Raw genomic sequence first — 27,178 nt, 5'->3', positions numbered from 1 at the left:
CAGATGACCTGAAAATCTGCCCAAAAGAATGTGATATTGTAGTTTTTTTTATATATTGTTCGTAAGTCTCAAATAAATATTTTTTTTAATTTCCTACAAAGTTTGTCTTCTGGGGCTTATTCCATTTAATTGTAACAGGGTGGAATATAAGCGCTATATACCCCCGGGGTGGATGGGAATTTCCCCTTAGTCTATCCGTAGAAGCGGAACTGGAAGCCCAGTGATCATTGGTTCAAATCCTCAGCTGGTAAGCCTCGTTACACTTGGGTGGAGTTATTGTCTACCTTCATTATTGCCATTTGAACGCATGTAGACCCGCCTCAACATCGGAAAACCAGGGCTCAGTTGTTCAACAGTGTTCAAAAAATCCATACGTCTTGAGAAAGATTTTCCCACGTAATTGTGACACAAGTCAAACATGGACTGGCCATTATTCTGTTCCAGTACATGTGTACTGCTTGACTAGTTTTCCCATATGTAAAACCTCATCGCAAAAAGCAGAATGTAAACAATAGACTACGCAGCGGTCCGAATCACTTTACAGTGGAAAAAGGTCCAACCTGGCTCTAAGTGTGATGTGACCTGATCAAAGTTGTCAACTGGACAGGCAAGGTAAAAGTAATCATTTTGTGCAGCTCTGAGTCAGCTGGCATACAATATTATCAGAATTGGCACAATCGGCCATGTACGGGAAAACCGATGTGGCGATCACGATCCAGGTCAGTAATCGCAAGGCCAAAACAACGTTCAACTGAAACCACCCAAGAGGTGAAAAGGTTTATCAAGTACGTAATTAGGACGGGTTCATGCAAAGGGAAGCAGTCTACAGTTTTCAGTGATAACGGAAAGACGCCGAGAATGTTTTAGTCGAATGAATGAAATCAGTATCCAAAATCGTGCACCCTGCAAGTCCATAATACGCCGGTTATCAAAATATGTCTCCAAGTTGGCTTTGATTTCAATTTTTCGTATATCAATTGTGGCCATTTAGTTCAACACGCCAGATATGCAGCCACTATAGTTCTGCTTGACGGCCCCAAAGTCCAGCTCATGCTGGCTTCCTCTCCGGTCGTATGTGGGGAAGGGTCTACCAGCAACCCGCGAATGGTGGTTGGTTCCCCTAGACCCCTCCTCGGTTTCCTCCCGCCATATTGCTGGCCGCGTCGTATAAGTGAAGCCTTGAGTACGGCGTAAACGAATGAAAGAATAAATAATGTTGCCCCGTTGAATGACTCACTTGTTTGACTTCTGTGCTATGCAGACGTGCTCAGCGAGAACAATAGGGAGGATTCCAAAAGTACACTCAACAGAAATATAAACGCACGAAGGCAGTTTGATATTGTTTTCTCTCAGTATTAAATAACCTGTTAACTCAATAATTAGGATATTCAAGTATTCATTATCAATTGTGGCTTCAATTTCCACCAGATTTTCACACTTTAGGGTAATGATCCAGGAGGCATGGCAGCGTGAAAAGGGAGTGGTCGGCAATCTCAGTTCACAGCACGCAGCGCCGAGGTGTGTCCAGCGTTAGCATCACGAAGAGCGCTCGAAAAGCGCTCAGGGTAAACGACAGTAATCTTTGGCAGGTTACTGGCGGGCTTTCACAGGTGTGACATAGAGACTCGCATAATAACATTGGTGGAAGACAAGTGGTCCTCAACAAACGAGCGTGAACGTCTCCAAACATGTCGAAAGTCTACAAATTCCGTGTCCCATGCCGAGTTTCAACAAATTTCTCGAGTATACTAGGGATTGCAAAGGAAACATCTTTAACCACTTGACAACAGACCTTTCCCACCAATCTGGTCAGCGGATATGATTCAACCAATCAAATCACCTTTCCCTTCTTGCGGCAGATATTCAAAGTATTACCAGAACAGTTCAGTGACATCCCGCAAATACAAGAGTCTTTTAGACAGACGTTGAAGGAACAACTCAGTGATAATATGAAAATATATATTCAGTAAGATTGATGACAAAATGTGTATAAACTGTGAAAATTTTGTAACTCTTAGAGAAAAGCATTGGCACAATCGGAACATCGGAATCGTTTATATTATTCTTGTAGACTTGTAAATACAATAATGTGTAAATAAATATGATTCCTCTAAAAGTGGTTAAAGATTTCTGACTAAAATCGGCTCCCAGCTCTTAATTCTTTCACTTACCATTTTTTCCTCCAGCTCAATTTTTATGAAAAATTTTAGTTTTAATTAAATTTAGTATTCCTGTTCCCATGACATGCCTCATTCCTAGCCCTTTTGGCCATTCCTCCTCACCATTCAGGGTCCCATGTAACCCAGGTCACCATTCCTTATTTCCTGCTGGCACACCTGTATACCCAGGTACTTATTCCCAATGAGCTGGTAAGCTGTATGTATGCGCTGAATATGAGAGTGGCCCTCACACACCACTCCCCAGGGGTTTACGGACAACCCAATGCCGCGCCAGGGTAGGGACCCCTAAGGCACCTTTCACTCACACACACACACTTAGGGTTTTACGGGCAAACCAATGCCGCGCCAGTGACCCTCCATCCACACACCCACTGTACCACCCTCACACGTCAACACATACAACAACCCAAACAGATCAATGGATCTAAGGGGACTAAGTATACAGAATGGCCAATCAGAAAAAGGGAAAGGAAAGTTGAGACTTTTGTACCTGTGGAATTTAGAGTCAGCACCGTCCACAGAAGGAACTGAGGTCATGGGGACCAGGAAAAGGAATTTTGAGTCAATAACTGTGACTTTCAGGTGTGTGTCGAAACTTAAGTGTGTGTCGAAAATGAAAATTTCAAGGAATTTACGAAACCAAGTGAATATTGAGGCCCGCGAGTTGGCAGCAAGGCCAGAACTGGGAATCGATTTTAGTTTTGCATTTTAGGTGGATGTTTTATAGACTGTGGGTTGAATTAATGGCGCCGGCTGGGACGAGATGCACAGCCGAAAGTCGTCGTATGAAGGAGCCCAACCTCTTCTTGAATGAGCGCGTCTTTGGCAGAATGGCAACAGTGGACTCTGTAAATCATGAAGAAAACCAATATCATCAGCAAGTCTCGCTGATAAATCCTCACTAAACAATGAACTTTATTATTATTCCAAACATATCTAACACATTATGATGTCTCTTCGCCTTATGGTTTATTAGATATCACATCACAGATTTTGAGTAATTACAGTTCAGTGACGTCTAAGAAATGATTATTAACATCACTAATTGTGCTTAAGCCATGATGCTAGGGAATGTTTAATGTCCTCAGCTACTATTTAAGCATTAACAAACAAGGACGGTTTGAAAAGACGTAGGATTTTACGGCCTGTATAAATGTGACATTTTGCTGACTGTCACAGTGCTGTCGCTGCTCTGGTTTTATTTTACATACTGCTGTCCTTTATATTGCTATGGCCAAACTTGAAGTCTGAATCCAAAGGTTTTGTTATAAAGTGAAGCAAGATTTGATCCCTCAATACATGTATATATGATCAAGATATGGGTATATGTCTAAGGTGAGTAAATTGTATACGTAATTTGAAGACAAAAATATTGGATTTACCGGATCGTTTAGGCTCGTCCAAGACAGAAATGGATGAGGATGAGAATTCCTCAAGAGATACGGAGGGTGATCCATAGTCCCTCACAAGACACAGAGGGTGATCCATAGTCCTCACAAGACACAGAGGGTAACCCATATTCCTCAACAGACACGGAGGGTGATCCACATTCCTCAACAGACACGGAGGGTGATCCACATTCCTCAGAAGACACAGAGAGTGATCCACATTCCTCAACAGACACGGAGGGTGATACGTATTCCTCTTGTGGTGGTACGTATTTCTCCTCAACCGTCACGGAGGATGGACCCACATTCCTCAGAAGATACGGAGAGTGATCCATATTCCTCAACAGACAAGGAGAGTGACTCATATTCCTCACAAGACACAGAGAGTAGTCCATATTCCTCAACAGACACGGAGGGTGATCCATATTCCTCAACAGACAAGGAGGGTGATCCGTATTCCTCAAAAGACACGGAGGATGACCCACATTCCTCAGAAGACATGGAGAGTGATCCACATTCCTCAACAGACACGGAGGGTGATACGTATTCCTCTTGTGGTGGCACGTATTTCTCCTCAACCGTCACGGAGGATGACCCACATTCCTCAGAAGATACGGAGAGTGATCCATATTCCTCAACAGACAAGGAGAGTGACTCATATTCCTCACAAGACACAGAGAGTAGTCCATATTCCTCAACAGACACGGAGGGTGATCCATATTCCTCAACAGACAAGGAGGGTGATCCGTATTCCTCAAAAGACACGGAGGATGACCCACATTCCTCAGAAGACATGGAGAGTGATCCACATTCCTCAACAGACACGGAGGGTGATACGTATTCCTCTTGTGGTGGTACGTATTCCTCCTCAACAGACACAGAAAGTGATGCATATTTTTCTTCTGTCTGAAAGTCACATTTTTATTTAATCACAAAATTGTGCCATTGTCCAGAATAAAACTGTACATAATGCAACAACTCTTGGTATTTTAGGCCACACTGTTTGCATGATAAACACTTAAATGTAACTGTCCGGTTTTTTCCTCCCATCTCCGCCGTCATATATACGTTTCAGCACGACATTAAACACCAATCGAATACATAAATACCACTACACCAAATCATTTCTACCTCTCAAAGTCAAAGTAAGAGGTAGTCAAGGTCACGGTATGTTGGCGTTTCCATGGTTCGGTCACGTAACTGCTCCCCTCTTCCTTCAGATAACTTTTACAGATAAATAAAACATTCTGTCAATGATGCAAACCCTGTGAGTGATTAATCAATGTGTGTTTTCAATTTGCCGCCTTTTCGGATTGTTTTTATCCTCACTACAGACAAAACGTAACTTAACTTAATATACATTTATTACTGACATCTTGTTCGAACGTAATTTTTTCGTTAATCATCCAGCACGCGCTCATTTGTATACTGCTCTAAGTAAGAGCAGACCTCTCACCTTCATGACAGGGTACCCTTCTGCGCATGTCTCGATGTGGTTGTGATCAACAGGAATTGTCTTTGCCTTCTCAAAAATCTTGTCGAACAAAACTTCGATACAGTCCGCTGAAGAAAGATTCATAATCACCGGTGCATAAAGAATGCTTTAGTCAGGTAACATCGCTATTCAGATGGATTAAACAATCAGTGATAATTAAATTAAAATTTGTACTGAATGCAGAAGTGTGCATAAACAGTTTTTCTTTCTCTATTTCCTTCGAACAAGTGTTGTGTATACCTTCAAGTTTAATTGCTTGATTCAGTCTTTTCGATATTCCTTACTCTACATGAAAAAGTTCAACTGAAACATCTTAAAACTGTTCATATGACTCAGGAAAAAATAAAATCAGTTTATAATGTTGTGCTTAATGATATCTAACAAGTCAAGACAACTAGAATTTGGCAAACAGCAGTGCACCAAACATGCTGAACACCTAGTAATGCTCACCTTCGATTGGAGTGTTCGCCGCGGTGCGGAGGTTGCTGAAGTCAGGAGAAGAGAACTGCGGTGTTCTCCAGATGGTGATGTTGGACTCCGGGAATTCTCTGACAGACATCTGCTGAATCAGTCAATAAAATCGGATTCATTTCATCACTAGTTATGAAATATCCCACCCTCCCAACCTCCCCTCCCCCCAAATAATCACATTCCACTAATAAAACAGTATCATTTGTCACAAAAAGGGAATCCTTCAAAGCAATAGCACAAACTTCCAAAGAATAACCCAAGCCGTGTACCAGCCGTCCTTTCTAAACTAGCTGACACTACATCAAAGCAAAGCCAATCCTTTCGATGGTCACTCCGTCATTCCTAAAGTAGCTGAGGCTACACCAAAGTATAAGCGATCCTTCCAATGTACACTCCGTCCTTCCAAACCTAACTGACACTATGTACTAAAACATAACTGACCTTTCCAGAAAAATGCACCTCCATTTTACAACTCACCAGTCCGTCAATTCTGTCCAGCTGATTTAACGGCAGTCCCAGACCCCCTGGCATGTTTAGCGTGAGATTCGATCGGAAGGCCTGTGGAATAACAGGTAAAGTCAATGAGAGACAAATGATTGAGGAAAAAACAACATATGTTAATGAAGAAAACGCAATCTTTCCGATCACCAAAGTATATTTTGATCATATTTGGATATGTGGAACCATATTCAGTGCCTCTCTTCATAAAATAAAACCAATCGCATTATTCGAGAATGGGTCTCTTTTGCCCGCCGAATGCGGAATCTGGTCCAAGCTGGATTGATCATCCGCCATCCCTAGCAATATACGAGTACTATATGTTTCTTTGTCAACAAAACGTCATCCCAAAAAGCAACATTGAATAATAAACGACACAAACGCAAGAAATGTACATTATTCAATTAAATATACACTTAGGAATAAATTACAAAAATAAAACACACATGGAGTCTTTACTTACAGATTGTTCGGATGTCCGAATGAAGTTTAGAAAATTCCTTTCGTCGTGGAAGCTGAAAACAAATTAAAATCTCTTTTAAGCCAGATATACGTACGTCAGTCAGGGCACTCGGTGAAATTATTTAACTTAATTACAATTCCACTATTTGAAGACGGTTGGGGACTGCTTTCCATTGAATACTGATGTGAAATAAATGATATATGTATGTCAATGTAGGTATGAGCTCACAGCAAATCCAGTGACGGTATAACAGTCTATATACTTCTGGTATCTACCATAAAGTAGATGAAGGACATACCTTGGGGCGATGGTGCTGCCAATCCTCTGGCCACAAAGGCACAGGTGTGAATTTAACCTGGTAGACTGAAACAAACAATTACATTACAGATTTTTGACAGTGTACAGGTATATACAAACGGTTCATATAAAACACTTGTGAACAGAGACGTGTGCCACTCTTACACACCATGAACGAGTATGTGCAAATGTAAAGGCTTGATTTGAAAAGAGGTGTTAAAAGAGTAGAAAATTGCTGACTATGACGTTTCTTAGCTATAGCTTCATATGTATGATAATGTATATGTTTTGTTTGTAATATTGTTTTAACAATCTTATATTTACTCACCACACTCGCGGTCTGTCCCCTCTCCCAGCTGACGAAGAGAGAAAAACAGTTCCTTGAGGAAGAGCTGCAGAGAAAAAAGGGGGAGAAATTTTTTTATTTGATTAAACTTGATTTGATTTCTCAGTCTTATATTCTACGCTTTCTGTCGACCACCACGTGATATAAGAATCGGACATCACGTTTTCCGGGAATTTTAACAAAACATAAGTATAAAACGAAAATTGTTACAGTATTGTATGGTATATACTTTATAACGCTGAAATTAGCTTTCTGAAAAAATTGTGACACCGTAATTTGTTATCTTTTGTCTATAAAATATCTTATGATTTTGTTGTTGTTGTTGTCAATTTGTTTTGTTGACCACTCTGGTATGCGTTCTATATGAAACAGAAATTTCACTCATAATGACATATGTAACTCTGATAATGTCACTGTGAGTTCAGTATAATACCACTCGGCCAACTCATAAACGCATTATTTAATGCATATGACACGTGTGACATACCGAGGATTCATATTCCATCGACTTATCTCCAGAGAACAGGGATGTAGGCAGCACACCTTTAGGGTAGAAAACCCGGCCCCTCAGGGCCCAGCCCAGACCAAAGCCCAGGCCATCCAGGCACTTCAGCCTGGGGCCACCAACCAGTATCTCGTAAACCTCTGAGGGGAGGTTCCCGGGGAACCAGTCCCCGTCGTCCGTGGGCTGTGACAAGAAAGCGAAAATACACATAATTTTGCGCACATATGAGGCTATATGATGGATCGTACAGAGGGCGACTTGCGACAGAGGAATAAACATAGCACACAGGCCTACTTGGTTCAATATTTGGTTACACTTTGATTTCATTTTTAGATAGGGCCTATTGCTTATAGGTAAATTTTTTTTCTTAACGTCTATTTTTTGTTCAATTTTCGGTTATTTTTTAAGCAGAAGTATTAGAAATATGTCCCATGTTACATACTGTTTAACACAGTCATGAGAAAAATTTTTGTCACCTATACGGTGTTGTACCTTTCATTACACCCCAAAACCACCACCCTTCCTTCAGTCCCTCAACCACTGCCCCCTTCCTTCTCTTCCCCAACCCCTGACCCAAGCTCTGCATAGCCATGTGCATATCAGTAAATATTTTTACCTAAATTCAAATCATCACTTCATAATTACATACCTAATAACTCTTTTTTCAACTTTACAACTTCATAATTTTTTAACGTTACAGTTTAAAAGTCGGGCTGCCGACTTTTAAAGTCGGAGGTTAAAAAAAAAGTTCTTTTTTTCACCATGTGACTTTTACGGCTCCGTACTGATACCTTTTTTCACACAGCTTGTTTCGTGTACTTACTGTAAACATGGCCAGTGTGGGAACCTCCCATCTCCACCCCAGGTGACTGAATAGCCTCTTTACAGGAGGCTCTTGTTGGGAGTACACATGTTTTTCTTCCACCTCAATCTCTTTCTCTGAAGATAAGGTGTTATACTCATAAAAACACCTTTTTAAAAATAAAACAGGCTTTCCACTACCTAACACAGTAACAAATTTCGAAGACAAGTCTTTGTCACTCGACATAATAGCAGATTTCCGCAAAGATATAATTTATTACTCAATTACTCAACAACAACTCTTTTTATCCATTGACATAGTTACTGTAACATATTCGTGAAACAAGTTTTATCACTTAAAGTAGTAACAAATTTTAGGAAACAAGGTTTTACTTCTCAACATAGAAACATTTTTCGGGAGTCAACATAGAAACATTTTTCGGGAGTCACGTTATATCACTAAACCTTAAAACAGATTTTGGGCAGCGCATGTGTTCGTGTATAGGTGACCATGAAGAACATTCTAAAACTTATCTAAGTTTAAAATTTAAAAATTTTCTACTAACCCTTCTGCAACTTGGGGGGAAGTCTGTCCCTTCCAATTAATGACTCTTCCATAATTGTCTTACAATGTGCTGGTAATAAAAAAAACAATTTCAGTTTAATGAAGTTAAAGTGTAAAAAAGATGTATGAATTTTTTATATAATTTTGTATATAGACCGATGATAATTTATGATATTTTTAATAATTTAATAACCACTTCCCTGTCTAGTTATTATGCATTTAATCTTTATCTCGTGTTGGTTATGTTTCAATTTTGTCATACTTTTAAGTTGTCTGTTAATCCCTTTCTCTTAACTGTCGACATCTTGTTTATCTCTAATATTTAATGGGTTATGTTGACTTGAATACCCACCCCTCTAAATCGGAAGTTAATTTGCTTTTCCCAGTATAACATCCACGTATGAACAAACATCAGTCAACTTTGCCGTACTGGCAGACACCCAAATTGAGCGACACTTTCCACTTTATTTGTTTATTTGTTTATTTATTTATTTATTTTCACAGGTGTTGTACGTCGTACTTAAGATTATTACACTTACACGAAGGCGGTCAGCTTGGAAAGAAATCCCAAGACCATACACAGGTTGCTGGCAAACCTTCCAAAGTGTGTTACATTGACTATCACATACACTTCATTCACTTTGCATTAACATTTCAATTGTATCTAAGCCTACCGCCCTGTCCCTCTCTTTTCAGTTGGCACTAATTTTCCACAACTGTAAAGACTAAAAGTACACTGACGACAAACTTACATGTTTCTTTCAGTCGTCTTGACGTATACGTCTTGAACAAAGCCGAACACAAAATCTGACGTTGCCATAAACAACAGAACTTATGTGACCTGCGCAATAGTGCGCTTAGGTCATGAGCGATTGTTGACGTCACATTACCAAACCAGGGCCTTTTCTAATACGCTAGCAATGACGTCACAAAAGCCATAACAATTTAGGGTAAAACAAAAGAATAAATAAATAAATACAATTTTAGATGAAGGAGGTCATTCGCAGTTCTTTTCAAACTTTGGATAATTCCAGTGTTTTTAAATTCATGTTTGGCTAATGAATAAAGCTTTAAAGGCAAAGATGAACGACAGAAACTTTAATAGGCTATATTACCGTATTTATTTTTCCCATCAGAAACTATAGGTAACTTGAAACTAGCGCCCAGTTACCCCGAAGCTGGTAAAATATATGTACACATATATGTAGGTCTATAACTAATTACAAACTTACATCTCTCTTTAACCCTGTACCTTTCAGCAAAGGCTGCCGTATGTGTACACGCAACGTTCTGACGTTGCTATAGGTATCAGCAGTACAGTGACATGCGCAGTAGAACATCTTGGTGGCAAACTTGAGTTAACGTCCTAAATTAAACCATGCTTCTGGTTCACAAGAGATACATCATGTTAAATGCTGAAAGTAAAATGGGTATTTTTATTTTAGAATTATATGTTGTATGGCATTTAATCGAACAGTTTTCCCTGCACATGACGTCATGAATTCATTTAGTTTATGGCTTTCGCTTACTATCAAATGAAAAGTAGTCTATACGCCAATTTAAAATTTGCGTACGATTTCCTCATTCCAAGCGGTTTAACGTCTGAATAAATGTAGATTCATTAGTTCACTTCCATTCCTTAACTGAAAGTTTGAATTAAGCATCAACATTTAATTATAGCATATAATTGTCCATTTCCAGAGGTTTTCAACTTGTCCATGGATCCATGGAAAACTGTTCCTGCATTCGTCCACTGAGAGTAAAAAAATCGCTTAAGTAATTTTTTTGTTCCCTTGATTGGTGTTTTACGCCGTACTAAAGAACACTTCACTTACACAGCTGCGGCCCGCATTATGGTGGGCGGAAACCGGGCACAGCCCGGGAGAAACCCACGACCATCCGCAGGCTGCTGGAGAACTTTCCCAGGTAAGACCGGAGAGGAAACTAACATGAGCTGTACTTGAACTCACAACGACTAAGAGGCTCAAAAGGCATTGTGCGGCGTAAGTGCGAAGTAAAATATTACGGATTACAGCGTTAACCCATAATCAAATAAAAAAAAACACCAATAAATCTTGTGTGTACCAATTAGTGTATATAAGCAGATTTTCCCGGCTTTCTTTCATACTCTGTATAATTTCTTGGTTCTTTGGTGGCTTTCGTTATACGTCGTTTTGGGAATTGGCCTTGCGATTTTGATCTGGAACGTCCTCACTGGCCGACGAATGTATGTTTCGACCCATTAATCCCTAAGTTACTCTCTGCTTTAACTCCATAATGTGACGTCCTTTGCGGAGGGAAATCTTCTGAGGGAAGCTTTGATGAGAGCGTGTCGTAGCCTCTGACCTCAGGATCGGTGCCCCAGACATAAATCAAACTGTGTATTTATCACAAAACAAGATCTTTTGCTAAAATTCTGAATTTGATACTTACATTGTCTTAAAATTGCAGAAATTTATTTTCAAATGTGTTTTTCCCTGCAACTTTTCTTCGTCTGAATTTTGTACCATTTTTATGATTTCTTCTGGTTTAAGTCTAAGACAACTTGGTGATCCTATGACTAGTTCTTTTACATTAAAGATTTTCTTCGATAAAAATTTCGTGAAACCCAAATAAGTTATTGCATTTGTTTCGCAAAATATGAAACAATATTACTAAACCAAATTTGTACATCTAATCGCCGTGTAGTTCACGAATTCTTATTTGTACACGAATGTGTATGATGCGAGCAATAAATTCAGCTACTACAAGATGTTTCATAGAAGAACACGTAAGTCTAATATACAAATATTACTCGCCTCATTTAACGTGGATGACACACGATATATGAAAAGTTAGGTAATACAAAGAAATTTTCAATGCCGTCAAAAACAGCTTTGACGTTATTCTGCGTAACGGTTTTCGATGCAAGTTTTGTAAGGTCTTGTTTGCATTTTCGACTCGTTGGTTTGTGGAGTGAATTTTCAAGCTTAAACAATTTCGATAGGAAACAGAAGTCTCAAATTTAGCAAAAATATTATTTATTTATTTATTTATTTATTTGATTGGTGTTTTACGCCGTACTCAAGAATATTTCACTTATCGGACGGCTGCCAGCATTTTGGTACGTATGGACGGAGATGAAACCACCATGAGCTGGACTTGAACTCACAGTAAATGCATTGGTGGGAGGCCCCTGGGTCATTGCGCCGCGCTGGCGTGGTAACACCCTCAGCCAAACAGGCTCGCCCCCCCGCCCCCCCCCCAAAAAAACACAAACAAAAACCTGATGGTCTATAATTATACAATGTGAATGACAGTATATCAGCCTTTTATTTACGTCGCATAAAATCCGTAGAACGATTGATTATATACAATAAATTCAATAAATGGATTATTTTCTAACGACGTCGTTAATATTGATACTATATGCAAGTCAGTAAGTGAACGCCCTGTATTACAGTTTCCACATATAACTTGTGTTGTTTTCGTGCGCTAACACAACGCAATGAGCCTCTCACCAATGCGATGGTTGTGAGTTCAAGTCCAGTTCATGCTAGCTTCCTCTCCAGTCGTACGTAGGAAGGTCTTCCATCAAACCGCAGATGGTCGTGGGTTTCCTCCGGCTGTGCCCTGTTTCCTCAAAGCATAATGCTGGCCGCTATCTCAGAAGTGGATTATTCTTGAGTACGGCATAAAGCACCAATCCAATAAATAAAATAAACAAATAAAGGAGAGGCCATGAGGTCTCTCCCACATTCGTGTTCATTGGGTTTACCTTCCAGTACTAGTTCCTGGCATCACACCAGACTAAATAATACCGAAGTACAGATACCTGCCTTCAAGGGAGGTAAATCGTAATTGAAACGGAAAGTAGCGTATGCATTAAGAAGATATGGAATAGGTTCGGGTTATATCCCTGTCCATCGTAACAAGACTCCCCACACGTCTGTGGTGGTATAAAATAAAAGTCCTTTACAGACAGCTTTACTTTGGTTCATATCTGATCAATCCACGAAAACTTAGTTTAACATGTTATACAGCAAAGTAAATCAACAATGACGTAAAAAAATAAAGCGACTAATTCATTAGATAAGCTGGCTTTACGTCTTGACCAATCAAATCTATTGGATTTCACACCCACTTGGGAATTACCGGGCAAAGGACTTGACATTTCCCTGGAACTATACTAATCTGGGAAAATGAGATGACGAAGTTATCTCAAAGAAAGCTGTATAGAATGGAACCATTTCTATGATGGGAGCACATTATCAATGAACTACTTCATAGGCCTAAGTCCTATTGGGCAATCAGTTCATTCACGTCACAAATCAACCGCCATATTGAATCACGTATCCTTTTCCAACTCCCTCAAAGCGTCACGGAAGATCTGTGAAAGTTTTTCTAAGTCGAACTTCCTAATCAGCAAAACGTTCGGTGGGTCTTTTGATTTCCAGTCCACCACCATTTGACCTCTGGTTCTGGAACCCGCCATTTCTACGTGAGCGACGGCAGGAGTTGCCTCTCTTATCACGGAAGAATCGAAAGAAGCTGCCACTGCTACTTCATCACATACGATAAACTGATAACCATTCTTGCGCAGAAAGTCCACGCAGAATGTCTCGGCTTGTTTGAGAAATCGCGAGACTCTTCCAGTCTCTGGCAACCATTGCTCATATTGTTCCTGTTGAGACAAAAAGTGAAATATTTTCGGATTTGATCATGCAAAATAAACAATATATATATCTTTTTTTTATTTTTTAAATAGATGAATAGATCAAATTCATCACATTCTGACAGTTTCTTTTAAATGTTACAACTGCTGTAAAATTTAAACTTTATAGTCTAGAATTTGAGGTGATGCATGCAGCTTAAAGTCTCATGTCTTGACCACAAAGGTTTGAAGCACCTCCAGACCGCTTTTCTCATGTAACCTCGGTAGATCTCAGACTCACCCAGGTCAAGCTGAAGTCCAGACATACCTCCCAGCACACAAGAGTTATAGGACGTGTACATTTCAGTTCAGACAGAACAATATGAGCGGCTTCTGGGTCGTTGTAGAAGTTGAACTCGGCGCTGATGGAAGAGTTACCGATGCCTGTAAGCGAGAAAGACTGCATTAAATAGATATATTATATTCTGATCGCAAGTTCAAATCCAGCTCTCGCTGTTTCAGCGGCAGCGCTTAGTCAGAAGGTTTGTCAGGTACGCGGCGCAGAGTGGTGGCTTACCCAACTATCTAATTCAACTCCATATAACTTGTATCTCATACCAACACAACTAGTTATTTGGAATACCAACACAACCGCCGCATTGAATTGTCAGATACCTGGCGAAAGACGCTGGCTTACTCAGACCTATTACAATATCAAACACTTTCCAATGTGTTGTAGTCGCCGAAAAAGATAAAAAGCACGATTTCTTCGAATATATGAAGAAATACGCCTGCGTCCACACTGCCACTGGTAGTTGTGCATTGTATTAGAAACACTTACTGCATAGAGAGAGAGATCCTATGATAACCTCGCATTTTTGCATTATCTCCTTTTTTCTGAAAGTTTTTAGACTCTTTTTCTTTCTCAGACTCTTGTGCACAGCTACCAGTAAAGAGTTCATTTTAGGCAAGGCACCATATTAAAATATGGCTCCTCTGGGTGGAGACGGAGCAAGATAGGCCTACCCTACGATACATTCCATCATTCAGAGCAACTAATTCAGACGGATATATTATTCCATAAGCGAAAAATAAGCTGAAAAGATCTGGTCCATCACCAAGGGGCATGTTTCCCAAAATACAGTGCGTTCACGGCATGGGTGTGTCATAGACAAATGATTGAAAAAAAAATAGGCTAGAGCAACCATCAAAAAATATCCCCACTATCCTCTCAACTATACGACAAGGCGCTACCTACAAGTCTGAAAACAATTCTTTTAACTTATCTTCAGTATTTCACGTTCATATCATTGCCAAGTCATAAATGAGAGGTATGATGTTCCATGGCAGCCATCTTGCATCGCAGAGAGCAGTAAGTAATGCCAAGCATCATCTTAAAACTGGCAAAATACTACCCTTGTTTGAAATGCAATTCCTCGAGTCAATTTCAAGTTTTCATGCCCAATGCTGTATTAGTCATGGACAGATGAATGAGAGATGAATAAGATGGCTACCAGCCATACTGAATCGTGAACGCAACGAAAACCAATCGCAATTATCTTGACCACAATGGCAAAACGTATATGATGCCTTGAACTGCTTTTTATATATTGCATCCAAAAAGCAGATATAGGACAAACTAAAGTACCGGTACGAAAGGACTGCAGCACTGCATGTCCCCCTTCCAGTTTCATGACGGGTGACCAACATGACGAAAACACCAAAATATAATTACCGGTACAGAAATAAATTCAGTTCATTAGACAAATTTTGCAAAAGTTACTTCCTCTTTTCTTCCGTCAAGAATTGTCAAGAGTTCAATTCATTAGACATATTCTGCAAAAGTTACTTCCTCTTTTCTTCCGTCAAGAATTGTCAAGAGTTCAATTCATTAGACATATTCTGCAAAAGTTACTTCCTCTTTCCTTCCGTCAAGAATTGTCAAGAGTTCAATTCATTAGACATATTCTGCAAAAGTTACTTCCTCTTTTCTTCCGTCAAGAATTGTCAAGAGTTCAATTCATTAGACATATTCTGCAAAAGTTACTTCCTCTTTCCTTCCGTCAAGAATTGTCAAGAATTCAATTCATTAGACATATTCTGCAAAAGTTACTTCCTCTTTTCTTCCGTCAAGAATTGTCAAGAGTTCAATTCATTAGACATATTCTGCAAAAGTTACTTCCTCTTTTCTTCCGTCAAGAATTGTCAAGAATTCAATTCATTAGACATATTCTGCAAAAGTTACTTCCTCTTTTCTTCCGTCAAGAATTGTCAAGAGTTCAATTCATTAGACATATTCTGCAAAAGTTACTTCCTCTTTTCTTCCGTCAAGAATTGTCAAGAGTTCAATTCATTAGAGTGAGTGAGTGAGTGCTTGGGGTTTAACGTCGTACTCAACAATTTTTCAGTCATATGACGACGAAGGAATCATTAGGGTGCATGCACGTGTAATGTGCCTCCTTGTTGCAGGACGGATTTCCACCGCTCTTTTATTTAGTGCTGCATCACTGAGACGACTTACCGAAGGCAAGTAAGCTGCCCCGCCCGAGCCATTATACTGATACGGGTCAACCAGTCGTTGCACTATCCCCTTCATGCTGAACGCCAAGCGAGGAAGTTACAACTTCCTCTTTTAAAGTCTTAGGTGTGACTCGACCAAGGATTGATCCTGGATCTACCGGTCCCGAAGCGGACGCTCTACCAACTGTGCTATCCGGGCCGGTCTCAATTCATTAGACATATTCTGCAAAAGTTACTTCCTCTTTCCTTCCGTCAAGAATTGTCAAGAATTCAATTCATTAGACATATTCTGCAAAAGTTACTTCCTCTTTTCTTCCGTCAAGAATTGTCAAGAGTTCAATTCATTAGACATATTCTGCAAAAGTTACTTCCTCTTTCCTTCCGTCAAGAATTGTCAAGAGTTCAATTCATTAGACATATTCTGCAAAAGTTACTTCCTCTTTTCTTCCGTCAAGAATTGTCAAGAGTTCAATTCATTAGACATATTCTGCAAAAGTTACTTCCTCTTTCCTTCTGTCAAGAATTGTTCCACTGTACTGCACAGAACAAATCTCCACTGAAGCTATAAGGTTTAAAGTTAAAGGAGGCAAAACAATTAAGTAAGACTTATCCCGCATACAGCTGAAAACTATGCATAACATGCTTTCATTAATGCTTCAGTTCTTTTAAAAAGTACTCAATGCATTCAAATGCCTTGTGGAATTCTTAGGTGGACTAAATGAACTGTAGATTACACCATATGTTCAGGTCTGCTGACGTCACAAAATGTTTTTTCTCCACTCCAAATACAGTTTTTAATGTTTAAATGGCTCTTTGGAAGAATCGAGGTGATGTGACGTCGGAGTACCTCTCAACTTTCACTTCATTTTATACGTTTTTGAACTTTTCTGAGAATAGCATTGGTTTATACCATGATAGTTTCCTCCCATGACGAAGCAATCCTTCAACTGTGATCCGAACTCCGGATATAACCTTATCGCCAAAGCAACATTTGTCAAAGGGCCAATAGCAACCAGGGAAAGTTTTCCTAGAAACAACAGGAGCATTTATTTAATTATATGTATTTACATGCCTAACCGACATGAAATGCCTACAGATTGATTGATTGCTGTATAAATGCCATACTAAAGAATTATACGATGGCCGTCAGTTTTGTGAGTTGAGGAAACCGGAGTGCCCACGGTGAACTACTGACCTTTGGTAAGTCACTAACTTTCCCACGTGATGTAGAGATATATAGTGTAGGCTCAGTATAGGACTGGCAGAAAATGGTCAACATTTTTGTTCAACGCCATACTGAAATGTTTTATCTGATTCCTCTTTAACGCCATACTCAAGAATGTTTACTTATACCATGGTGGAAAACTGGATTGCGTGGGGTATACCACCGACCCTTAGCAGGTTACTAAAAAACTTTTCCACGTGTGACCATATTGGTGGAAGACAAACGGTCAAACAAGCGTCATCTATTTTCATGCCACCAAGGCCCCACATACAGTGAGAACGGGTATAGTGAGAACACGTACAAAATCCATGTTCTTTGCAGGCAAGGGAATCTTTAGATAAATACAAATATGAAGCTTGAGCAATGCTACATACATTTATGTGTGTACCTGGATTTTCCTTCACGAGCCGAATCATTGCCAAGACGCCGTGCTCTGATTGGATCTCGCCGTTTTCGTGTTCGGTGGTGTCCGGAATGTCCCCGAAGCCGTCGGTGCCATGGAAATACGTGGCGCTTCGCTGTGCACCGATCACTGACACCTCGCATCCCTGATAGACTGGAATCTGTGAAGGACGACATTACACGAAAAAACATTTAAATGAAAGGCAGGATATATATTTTATATAATTATCAGGGATTATACAAATTATTAAAATAAGATTACTGAAATAAGATTAATGAAAATTATTGAAATAAAATTACTGAAATAAAATTATTGAAATTATTCAAATGAAATTATTGAAATTATTGTCAACAATAAAACGTCCAAGGGGGCTATATATATATATATATATATATATATATATATATATATATACATAAATAATAAATAAATAAAACATGGGATACGTAAGTGATATTTACGCTCAGATATACCCTAATACTGACTCATAAACTCTGCTTTCGGCAACTACAATGCTCATTTTTTCCTTGAAAACTACTCATGAAAAAGTGAAAATATCATGAATTCTGACATTTAATGACATTTGCTAAGTTTTCTTATACAGAGTGTTCTCCTTAATGATCACATTCGATTACGTGAATTACTACATACTGGAATACACAAACATATACACCTACATCTTTCCTGTTCGCAAGTCGCAGAAGCCGTAGGACGTTTTTTGACACTTGCTTCGTGGAGACATTTCCCTGAACGGTTGTGATGGCTACAACGTGCACATCCGGACGACCTATCGCCATGACGATGGCTTGGGCGTCATCTACTCCAGCATCAGTGTCGATGATAAGTAGTCGCTTTTCTTTGGGTAAGTCTCCCATCGTTCTGTGGAAAATGAGATCTGAATATATCACCGGTACAGAACTTGCTTTGAGCTTAAATGTACATCATATATAATCTGTTATAGGTTCATTGGTAAAGAAAACAAAGATTACATTATCGCACAAAACTGCAAAACGCTCTGACGTTCTGGTGGATGGCAAAACGCTGACCTTTTCTGCAATCTTCTGGTGGACGGCAAAACGCTGACCTTTTCTGCAATCTTCTGGTGGACGGCAAAACGCTGACCTTTTCTACACACGTAGGTGTACACTAGGATACACTACAGGATCATATACACAAATAGGCGTACACTAGGATACACTACAGGATCATACACACATATAGGTGTACACTAGGATACATTACAGGATCATATACACATATAGGTGCACACTAGGATACACTACAGGATCATATACACATATAGATGTACACTAGGATACACTACAGGATCATATACACATATAGGTGCACACTAGGATACACTACAGGATCATATACATATATGGATGTACACTATGGTACACTGCAGGATCATATACACTGCAGGACCATATACACATATAGGTGTACACTGGGATACACTGCAGGATCATATACACATATAGGTGTACACTAGGATCATATACACATATAGGTGTACACTAGGATACGCCGGAGCCATTATACTGATACAGGTCAACCAGTCGTTGCACTATCCCCTTCATGCTGAACGCCAAGCGAGCTGCAACTTCCCCCTTTTAAGATCTACCGCTCCCGAACCAGAGGCTCTACCAACTGTGCTATCTGGACTGGTTCAGGCACTAGAGGATTGTAGCCAGCAAATCAGCTGTGAGCTTTTAATGTTGGGTAAGATGTTTGGGGGACCGACGATCCTCGCATAGACTCTGTCTGTAAATACGGGTAGTAAAATAAAAGACATCCTTAGACCATAGCTTCCAGGTACAGAAGATTTATTTATTTTATTTGATTGGTGTTTTACGCCGTACTCAAGAATATTTCACTTAAATGACGGCGGCCAGCATTATGGTGGGAGGAAACCGGGCAGAGCTGCAGGGAAAACCCACGATCATCTGCAGGCTGCTGACAGACCTTCCCACGTACGTCTGGAGAGGAAGCCAGCATGAGCTGGACTTGTCTTGGAAATCAAATGTTTCAGCAGCAGTCATGTAGGCCTACAACGTTTGTTTTCTTTCAAACACCAGGCCACCGACCGTGGCGTCTCACTGTCACAACATTTAACGTTTAACCATACCAAGGAGACCGAGTATTGTGCTATCCTTAAACAATTCTTTCTTAACACTTAAGTTTCCACAGTATACATTTACTACAGCAGCAACTAACCTCATCGTTTATCGTGTACATTATCACTATAGATTAAACTCTACAGAAGAGTTATGTCCCCTGAACTGCACTTTTGAGCTTCTGACTTCCATAACCTGTAGTAAATGTTACTTAAAATCCATATCTGGCATGCAACAAGAAATACCAAGAATGAATTCAAAATGAACTTAGAACAGAGCCACTTTAATTACTGACAAAATCTCTGCTCCAGTGGCTGTGAGAAAATTTACTGGATGGCCAATTACAACATTATGTTTTGGAAACGCTAAAAGGTCAAGACCTCTGTAAACTCCGTTCGCGCCGAATACTATGAAGCACTTTGACAACTTCCTTACGTAATTTCTATATAATCTGCTTATCTATGCAGAAGAGAGTTACAACACTAAAACATTCTATCTTTATGAAAAACTATAGCACAATTACTCTACAGTTATCTTACTTGGGGAGAGGGGAGAGAACGAAGATGTAGCAACATTTGGTGTGAAGAGTTGTATTGAACGCTGGGAGTGTCCCTTACAACATAGTCAATTGAGATTTCGCAATGCTTACACCATTAAAAATCTGAGTGCTCTCTCATTCACCATAACAAACACACTTACGACACAATACGATATAGAAGCCTATTTATTCTCGATTAATAATAATAAAAAAGGGCCCCTAGCATTTTACGACATTATCACATAGGACGATGGCACGAAGCGATGAACGATGGCAGGCGACAGAGGTGTTGGTGTAAGTGGTCAACATTATAGGAAATTTGACACACGTCATAGTGGCCAACGCAAGAATCCCATAGACCTTCATGTAAGACCGCACAAGATCCCCATAGAGCTTCATGTAAGACCAGAACCCCACAGAACTCCATGTAAGGCCACATAAGTCTTTAATAAACGTGTAATACTGCGCAAACGGGCCAAGTGCGCAGACCACAGGTTACTACAGGTCACTACAGCGCAAACGAACATTCAGTATTTGTATACTGAGACCGGTACTGAATCTGCAGTTCTGCTTTTAATATTAGGGACAGTCCCTTCGGCACAGTGTATGCGGGTAATGTAAACTGGCATTCATTATCCTGGACTTAAATGTGTGGTCATATCCGGGCATTTTTGCCTCACGCAGGCCAACCATACGTTAGGCTCTATTTCCTGTAAACTCAGATATCTCCGTGCATGGTGTAGCATATGAGCATATCTAATGTCAAACTCACTGTATAGTTCAACGGGTCCAGGAACATCTGCTAAGTCTGGCCCTGTCTTAGATGACGTCATCAAAGATACACATATCACTACGTGCATGCCGCTATGAAAGGCATGTGGTTCGAATATCCATTTGGATATAAATTCTGACGAAATCACATAAGTGAATGTCCTGATAGGTCTTTTGGGCATATTATAAGCATTCGCCTACCTTCTGTTTGGACTTTTTCCACCAAGATGCCCTGCAGATATAAACCCACGCACAACCACTTCTAATGGGCAATCCACATGCAAGATGAACACAGGGCAAGTATTTGGAACACACGTGCGGATTAATTATTCATGAATTCTTGTATAACCTTCTTAACCCTGCGCTTGCGGCCAATGAATAAGTCGGTTCACCATGCACACACACATACACAGCTTGACCTAGAGATTTGACCTACTTAGGCGATAAAACAGGAAATCCGCTCACCCAACATCTGGTTGTGAATCTTATATAACAAGAAGCCGTGTAGGCCTTTACTCCCTATAACAAGAGCTGTAACTGCAGGACGATAGGACGAGGCACAATTCCTGTGGTTGGTGGGCGTGGGTGATAGGGTGTAAGCCTATATCTTGTATCAGTTCCGTGCTTCATTGTCGCAGTCGAATGGGGCTATACATACATTTCGTGGTATTTCGACTTAGTGTCTAGAGCCCACTTTTACAAACTTTTGAAAAATCAATCTTTTGCAGCTATACCAGTAAATGACGTCGGCTTAAGGCTATAACCTTTGCACAGTGTCATTTACGAAAATGTGAAAGTGGCCCCTGAAAGAAAGATACGCGGCTATATAGGAGATGAACGAATTTCCAAGAAAAAAAAACTTTAGCATCCGGATGGATGGTGATTGGTAGTACTAAGTGTGTACGGTATAGATTCCAACTTACAGTACAGAATATATACCGTGTATAAGGATTTACGGTACTCATTGCATCATATATGACGGTTACTATGTAGTATGCCGGCTATGCACCCCACCCAGTCACATTATACTGACACTGGGCCGAGTTTTGTTTCCTTGCTCTAAACCCTCAGTGCTGACTGCCAAGCGAGGCAGCAAGATGTACCATTTTTAAAGTTGCTATGACCCCACCTGGGTTTGACCCCTAGTCTCCCAACTTCGAGGCGGGCGTTCTAACCATAACTGATAACGTTGTTTGAAATCATCATGCACAATCCAATAAATGGTACAAGACTAGATATGCACATACCATATGCACATATGCATAAGATAAGAAAATCTCGCTCTCCTCAGTTTCCTCTTAAAGTATCTTTTAGAAATTTTCGTTTTCATAGAGTATGTTTTTCCCGTTTTTATTTTATCAAATAATTAACTTACTTAAAGGGATACAGAATCGATGACGGTTACTATATAGTATACTGACCATATACCATCGATGACGATTTACAGAACAGACTATATACCGTGGATAACGATTTACGGTACTAATTTTATCATAGATGAAGGCTGCTATAGGCCTATACCTGTAGTATGCTGACTCTATACCATAGATGACGACTTTATAACACAAAATATACCGTGTGTAATTAACGATTGACGGTACTCATTGTATTATAGATGAAGCTTGACATATAGTATAGACTCTGTACCGTAGATAACGACTTACAGTACAGAATATATACCGTGCATAATTAACGATTTAGTGTACTCGTTGTTTCATAGATGAAGTATGATACATTATAGTATACTGACTGTGTACCGTAGATAACGACTTACAGTACAGAATACATACCGTGGATAAATAATGGTTTATGGTTCTGACTCACTGTGTGCAATATCTGACGATTATAATCGTCATTGAGTATATACCGCACATGACGACTTAGTCATAGAACAGAATATATACCGTGGATCTGACTTACTGTACTCCATAGAAGACGAATAATATGACTGAAGACTGCACCTCACGACTAACAGATATACAGTACAGAACATATACCGTGGATAACAATTTATGATACTGGTACTGAATCACTGCATGCCACATAATATAGTATACTGAGTACTGTACACGACGACTCATTGTGTGCAATAGCTGACGATTGTTAAAGTATACTGACCGCATACCGTAGATGACTTAAATAGTACAGAATATATATCGTGAAAATAGCTTAAAATAGTTGCTTTCAAAGTCTATTCGGCGAATGTAGTCTTAAATCTGTATGTGTATGCATTTTGGATGATTAAATCTAGTCTGAGTGTGTTAAGCGGAAAAACCTAACGGGACGTCACTGCAGGGTTCCAATATTGTCAGAAAAGTCCACCGTATAGAATCCAGCTTCGAAATTCATTTTACTACGTTGAAAAAAATCTACAAAAATAAGTCAAACTGTTTTTATGCACAATTTTAATGGTCTTTCACGTAACACATATATGTACTTCACGTTAGTGTTTTCTTTGCCTTTCATAGCATACTGACTCTATACCGTGGATGGCGAGTTATAATACATAACGATTTGCGGTACTCATTGTATCATAAATGAGGGTTAATATATAGTAGGCCTATACTGACTGTACACCGTAGATGATTTATAGAACAGAATATATACCGTGGATAGTGATTTATGGTACTGACTCACTACGTACCATTGATGTTGATTATGAGGATTTACAGTACAGAATATGGTGCTGATTGTACCATCGATGAAAAGGATTAATAGTATACTGAACGTATACTGTACTTACAATACAGAATATATACCGTATATACAGATTCAAGATACTGATTGTATCAAAGATGACGATTTGCGATATTTAATGTATAATGTTTACCATGGCAATGGTCAGATAATCGGTCAAAAAAATCTTTGGTACCCATCTGGATCCCCTCCAAAATGTAATATACTTATACACCAAAATGTAATGGGCTGTAATACCCCAAAATGTAATGATACACCAAAATATAATGGACCGATCCACCAAAATGTAATGGACCCATGCTAGGCCTTGGGACAAGCGATGTATCAAGATTGGTTAATAACATTTTCCGTACATCTTTAGACGTGGGCACAAAAACAGTACCTGCTTGGCAGAGACTACTACCCCACATGCCCACATTCCCATATTCATTTCTGTAGCCACAGTATTTTAGGCCTTATCATTATAAATGACGCCTGGCGCACTTGTCGTTACACTCCAACAATCCGAATATTTCGTGTTTCAACCATCTTACAGACATCGGTGTGCTATGCATTTGTCAATCTTAAAACTATCCTGATGAAAATGTGCTGTATTTGACTGTATAAACAGAAGAAAGACCTTCACGGCTGGTTTCACACTCTCTATAGATTGTGTAGAAAGGACGCACTTCTAAACCTGACTGTTTTGTATGACTTCAAGTCCTATTTTTTGACATCTCAGGTGTAATAGCGACATGAGTTGTCTAGTCAGAATTTTGAATTTTAAAGTGTATGTAATATTTGTAAACCCGATCGTGTTAATAGGCTATGTAAATGTCGTGACAATACAGCGGTTTCTGTACTTCTAAGCATATACATGAACAGTTGAAATAAAACCCTGACTGAGGTAAATTGAGCCGGAGTTCACGTGTATTTTACGTGTGGCCATTTGCAAAATATTAGACAGTCATCACTTCTCTGGTTTTACTCTCTGTGTTGTAGTTATTTATATGTAAGGTAGGTGCAGCTAACAAGTTTCCCATAAGCCTTCCGTATAATGCGTGCCGATGAAACGGAAAGCTGGAATCTGCACACAAGCCTTCCTGATAGTGTGTGCCGATGAAACGGAAAGCTGGAATCTGCACCCAAACCTTCCTGATAGTGTGTGCCGATGAAACGGAAAGCTGGAATCTGCACACAAGCCTTCCTGATAGTGTGTGCCGATGAAACGGAAAGTTGGAATCTGCACACAAGCCTTCCTGATAGTGTGTGCCGATGAAACGAAAAGCTGGAATCTGCACACAAGCGATCTGTAAAACGAAATAAAGGAAATATTTAATTTGCAAGGAAATTGAAATTGAAAAAGCTAACTTTGCGTTAAGTAAGAGTTTTATCATTATTTGGGATTACACTTTCTGAAAACATTACAGATTCTAGTGCTGAAAATAGGCTGTGTCTACTGCGAGTTTCGAACCAGAGACCAACCCAGCATTTTTAATAATTCTAGACCAGTGAAATCTAGTAATTTGCAACGTAATTCTGCTTAATCCATGGTGCTACAATCTATAAAAATTGCTACTATTTATGCATTTACATGAACAGTTAGAATAAAACCCTGACTGAGGTAAATTGAGTGTATTTCATCGGCCGTATTTCACCGATTTCGTGTGACCATTTGCCAGCTATCACACTGTCGTCGCTGCTCTGGTTTTACTCTCTATGCTGTACGTCTATCACACTGTCGTCGCTGTTCTGGTTTTACTCTCTACATGTATGTTGTACGTCTGTCACACTGTTGTTGCTGCTCTGGTTTTACTCTCTATTTTGTACGTCTATCACACTGTCGTCGCTGCTCTGGTATTACTCTCTATGGTGTACGTCTATCAGTGTCGTCGCTGCTCTCTCTGTTTTACTCTCTATGTTGTACGTCTATCACACTGTTGTCGCTGCTCTGGTATTACTCTCTATGCTGTACGTCTACCACAGTGTCATCGCCTCTCTGGTTTTACTCTCCATGCCGTACGTTTACCACACTGTCGTCGCTGCTCTGGTATTACTCTCTATGCTGCACGCCTATCACAGTGTCGTCGCTGATCTGGTTTTACTCTCCATGCTGTACGTTTATCACACTGTCGTCGCTGCTCTGGTTTTACTCTCTATGCTGCACGTCTATCACAGTGTCGTCGCTGCTCTGGTTTTACATTCTGTACTGTACGTCTTTAATTATATCAATTCGCGCAGTACTAAAGGACTTGTATTATATCCAGAAAGTGTAATCTTAATAAAGATAATACTGTTACCTAAAAAATCCACTTTCTACATGACATCTACAACTATACCAGTCCTACTATTAATGAAAACGCCACTGATTTACACAGTGGGAAAGGACAGGGATATCTTTTCGACATAATGGAAACCTGTTTATAGTTTACATTAGTTTATATTATATATCTGTTTAAGAAATTGCAATGCTGATCATGTTAATGAAAATGGCCTGCAAGTATTTTATTTCCAATTAGAGTTTGGATCCTGATTTTGAAACACCTTCCGTGAGCCAATGGCCATGACCTAGCAGATCCCCCCCCCCCCCACCCACCCGATCTTGAAGCTCAGTCGATCGCTAACATTATAATTCTTCGTATTCTAGCTTCTGTCCACCTGGTAAATATTAAACCACGCCAAGGACGTGGTGTGTTTTTTCCGTGGTTTATTTGTCTCTTCCTTTGTGAATGTATATCTATCAGCAGCAGAGTTTTTTGAACATTTATGCACCGATTTGGTTGAAATACTGTTCACAGCTTGGTATTAGACCATTCACTAGTCCATTTTTGTAATGATTGATATACATGAATTCTTTTTGAACGATTCTTCACCATTGCCAAACACAAATGCAAATTTTTCTGTTACCTTGTAATAGTGCTTAGAAAGTTTATCCCAGTGAACAGACTCTTTACAGCGCATGCGCAAACACTCTGCTCTGGAAATGACAAATGACAGCTTTTCCTGAAGTAACCTCGATCATGCTTGACGATGCCTTCTTACAATGCATGCATACAAACATCTGCTGAGCTGGAAACCATTTCCCTTGGCCAAGAATATGAAACTGCATGTACGTTTTGACATCTCGTCTTATGCATTCGTTTCGTACCGAGCACGTGATCGTTTTGTTTAAACCGTGCGCTGTAATGAGTCTGTTGGCTTGGATAAGACCTCACACACCCATTAATTTTCAATAAGCGACAATGTTAATGTTTAGCGCTGTAGCTCATGCAGTCCCAAACAT

The 27,178-nt window shown here is 39.7% G+C and overlaps 1 protein-coding gene across 4 annotated transcripts; it reads right to left on the bottom strand.

The window, feature by feature from the left end:
* Nucleotides 1-12,879: 12,879 nt before the first annotated feature.
* On the bottom strand, nucleotides 12,880-21,689 carry LOC135480522 (nucleoside hydrolase-like). 4 transcript variants are annotated; one of them, XM_064760372.1, is made up of 7 exons: nucleotides 20,450-21,689; nucleotides 18,837-18,946; nucleotides 18,468-18,669; nucleotides 17,776-17,950; nucleotides 17,073-17,189; nucleotides 13,944-14,086; nucleotides 12,880-13,672 (listed from the first exon to the last, which is right to left on the bottom strand). In XM_064760372.1, the coding sequence occupies exons 1-7, from the start codon at nucleotides 20,483-20,485 to the stop codon at nucleotides 13,337-13,339; spliced, it is 1,119 nt and encodes a 372-aa protein (XP_064616442.1). In that variant the 5' UTR covers nucleotides 20,486-21,689; the 3' UTR covers nucleotides 12,880-13,336. The 4 variants fall into 4 exon arrangements, with proteins under 4 accessions (XP_064616442.1, XP_064616444.1, XP_064616445.1 ...); XM_064760374.1 differs by lacking the exon at nucleotides 18,837-18,946 and having other exon boundaries at nucleotides 21,421-21,684; XM_064760375.1 differs by lacking the exon at nucleotides 18,837-18,946 and having other exon boundaries at nucleotides 20,450-20,495.
* Between the last annotated feature and the right edge of the window lie 5,489 nt (nucleotides 21,690-27,178).

This window comes from Liolophura sinensis, chromosome 13 (assembly GCF_032854445.1).
Source record: "Liolophura sinensis isolate JHLJ2023 chromosome 13, CUHK_Ljap_v2, whole genome shotgun sequence".
NCBI classification, from domain to species: domain Eukaryota; kingdom Metazoa; phylum Mollusca; class Polyplacophora; order Chitonida; family Chitonidae; genus Liolophura; species Liolophura sinensis.
This window is presented reverse-complemented; position numbering and strand designations above follow the sequence as displayed.

Bases quoted from the DNA above. Each gene is read 5' to 3' on its own strand.
- LOC135480522 (XM_064760372.1), bottom strand. From the start codon at position 20,485: ATGTTGCTACATCTTCGTTCTCTCCCCTCTCCCCAA. The intron at 17,951-18,467 runs GTAGGTGTATAT...CGTCCTTCACAG, and splicing joins GACTTGCGAACAGGAAAGAT to ATTCCAGTCTATCAGGGATG. The intron at 13,673-13,943 runs GTGAGTCTGAGA...TTGTCTCAACAG, and splicing joins TGGACTTCAGCTTGACCTGG to GAACAATATGAGCAATGGTT.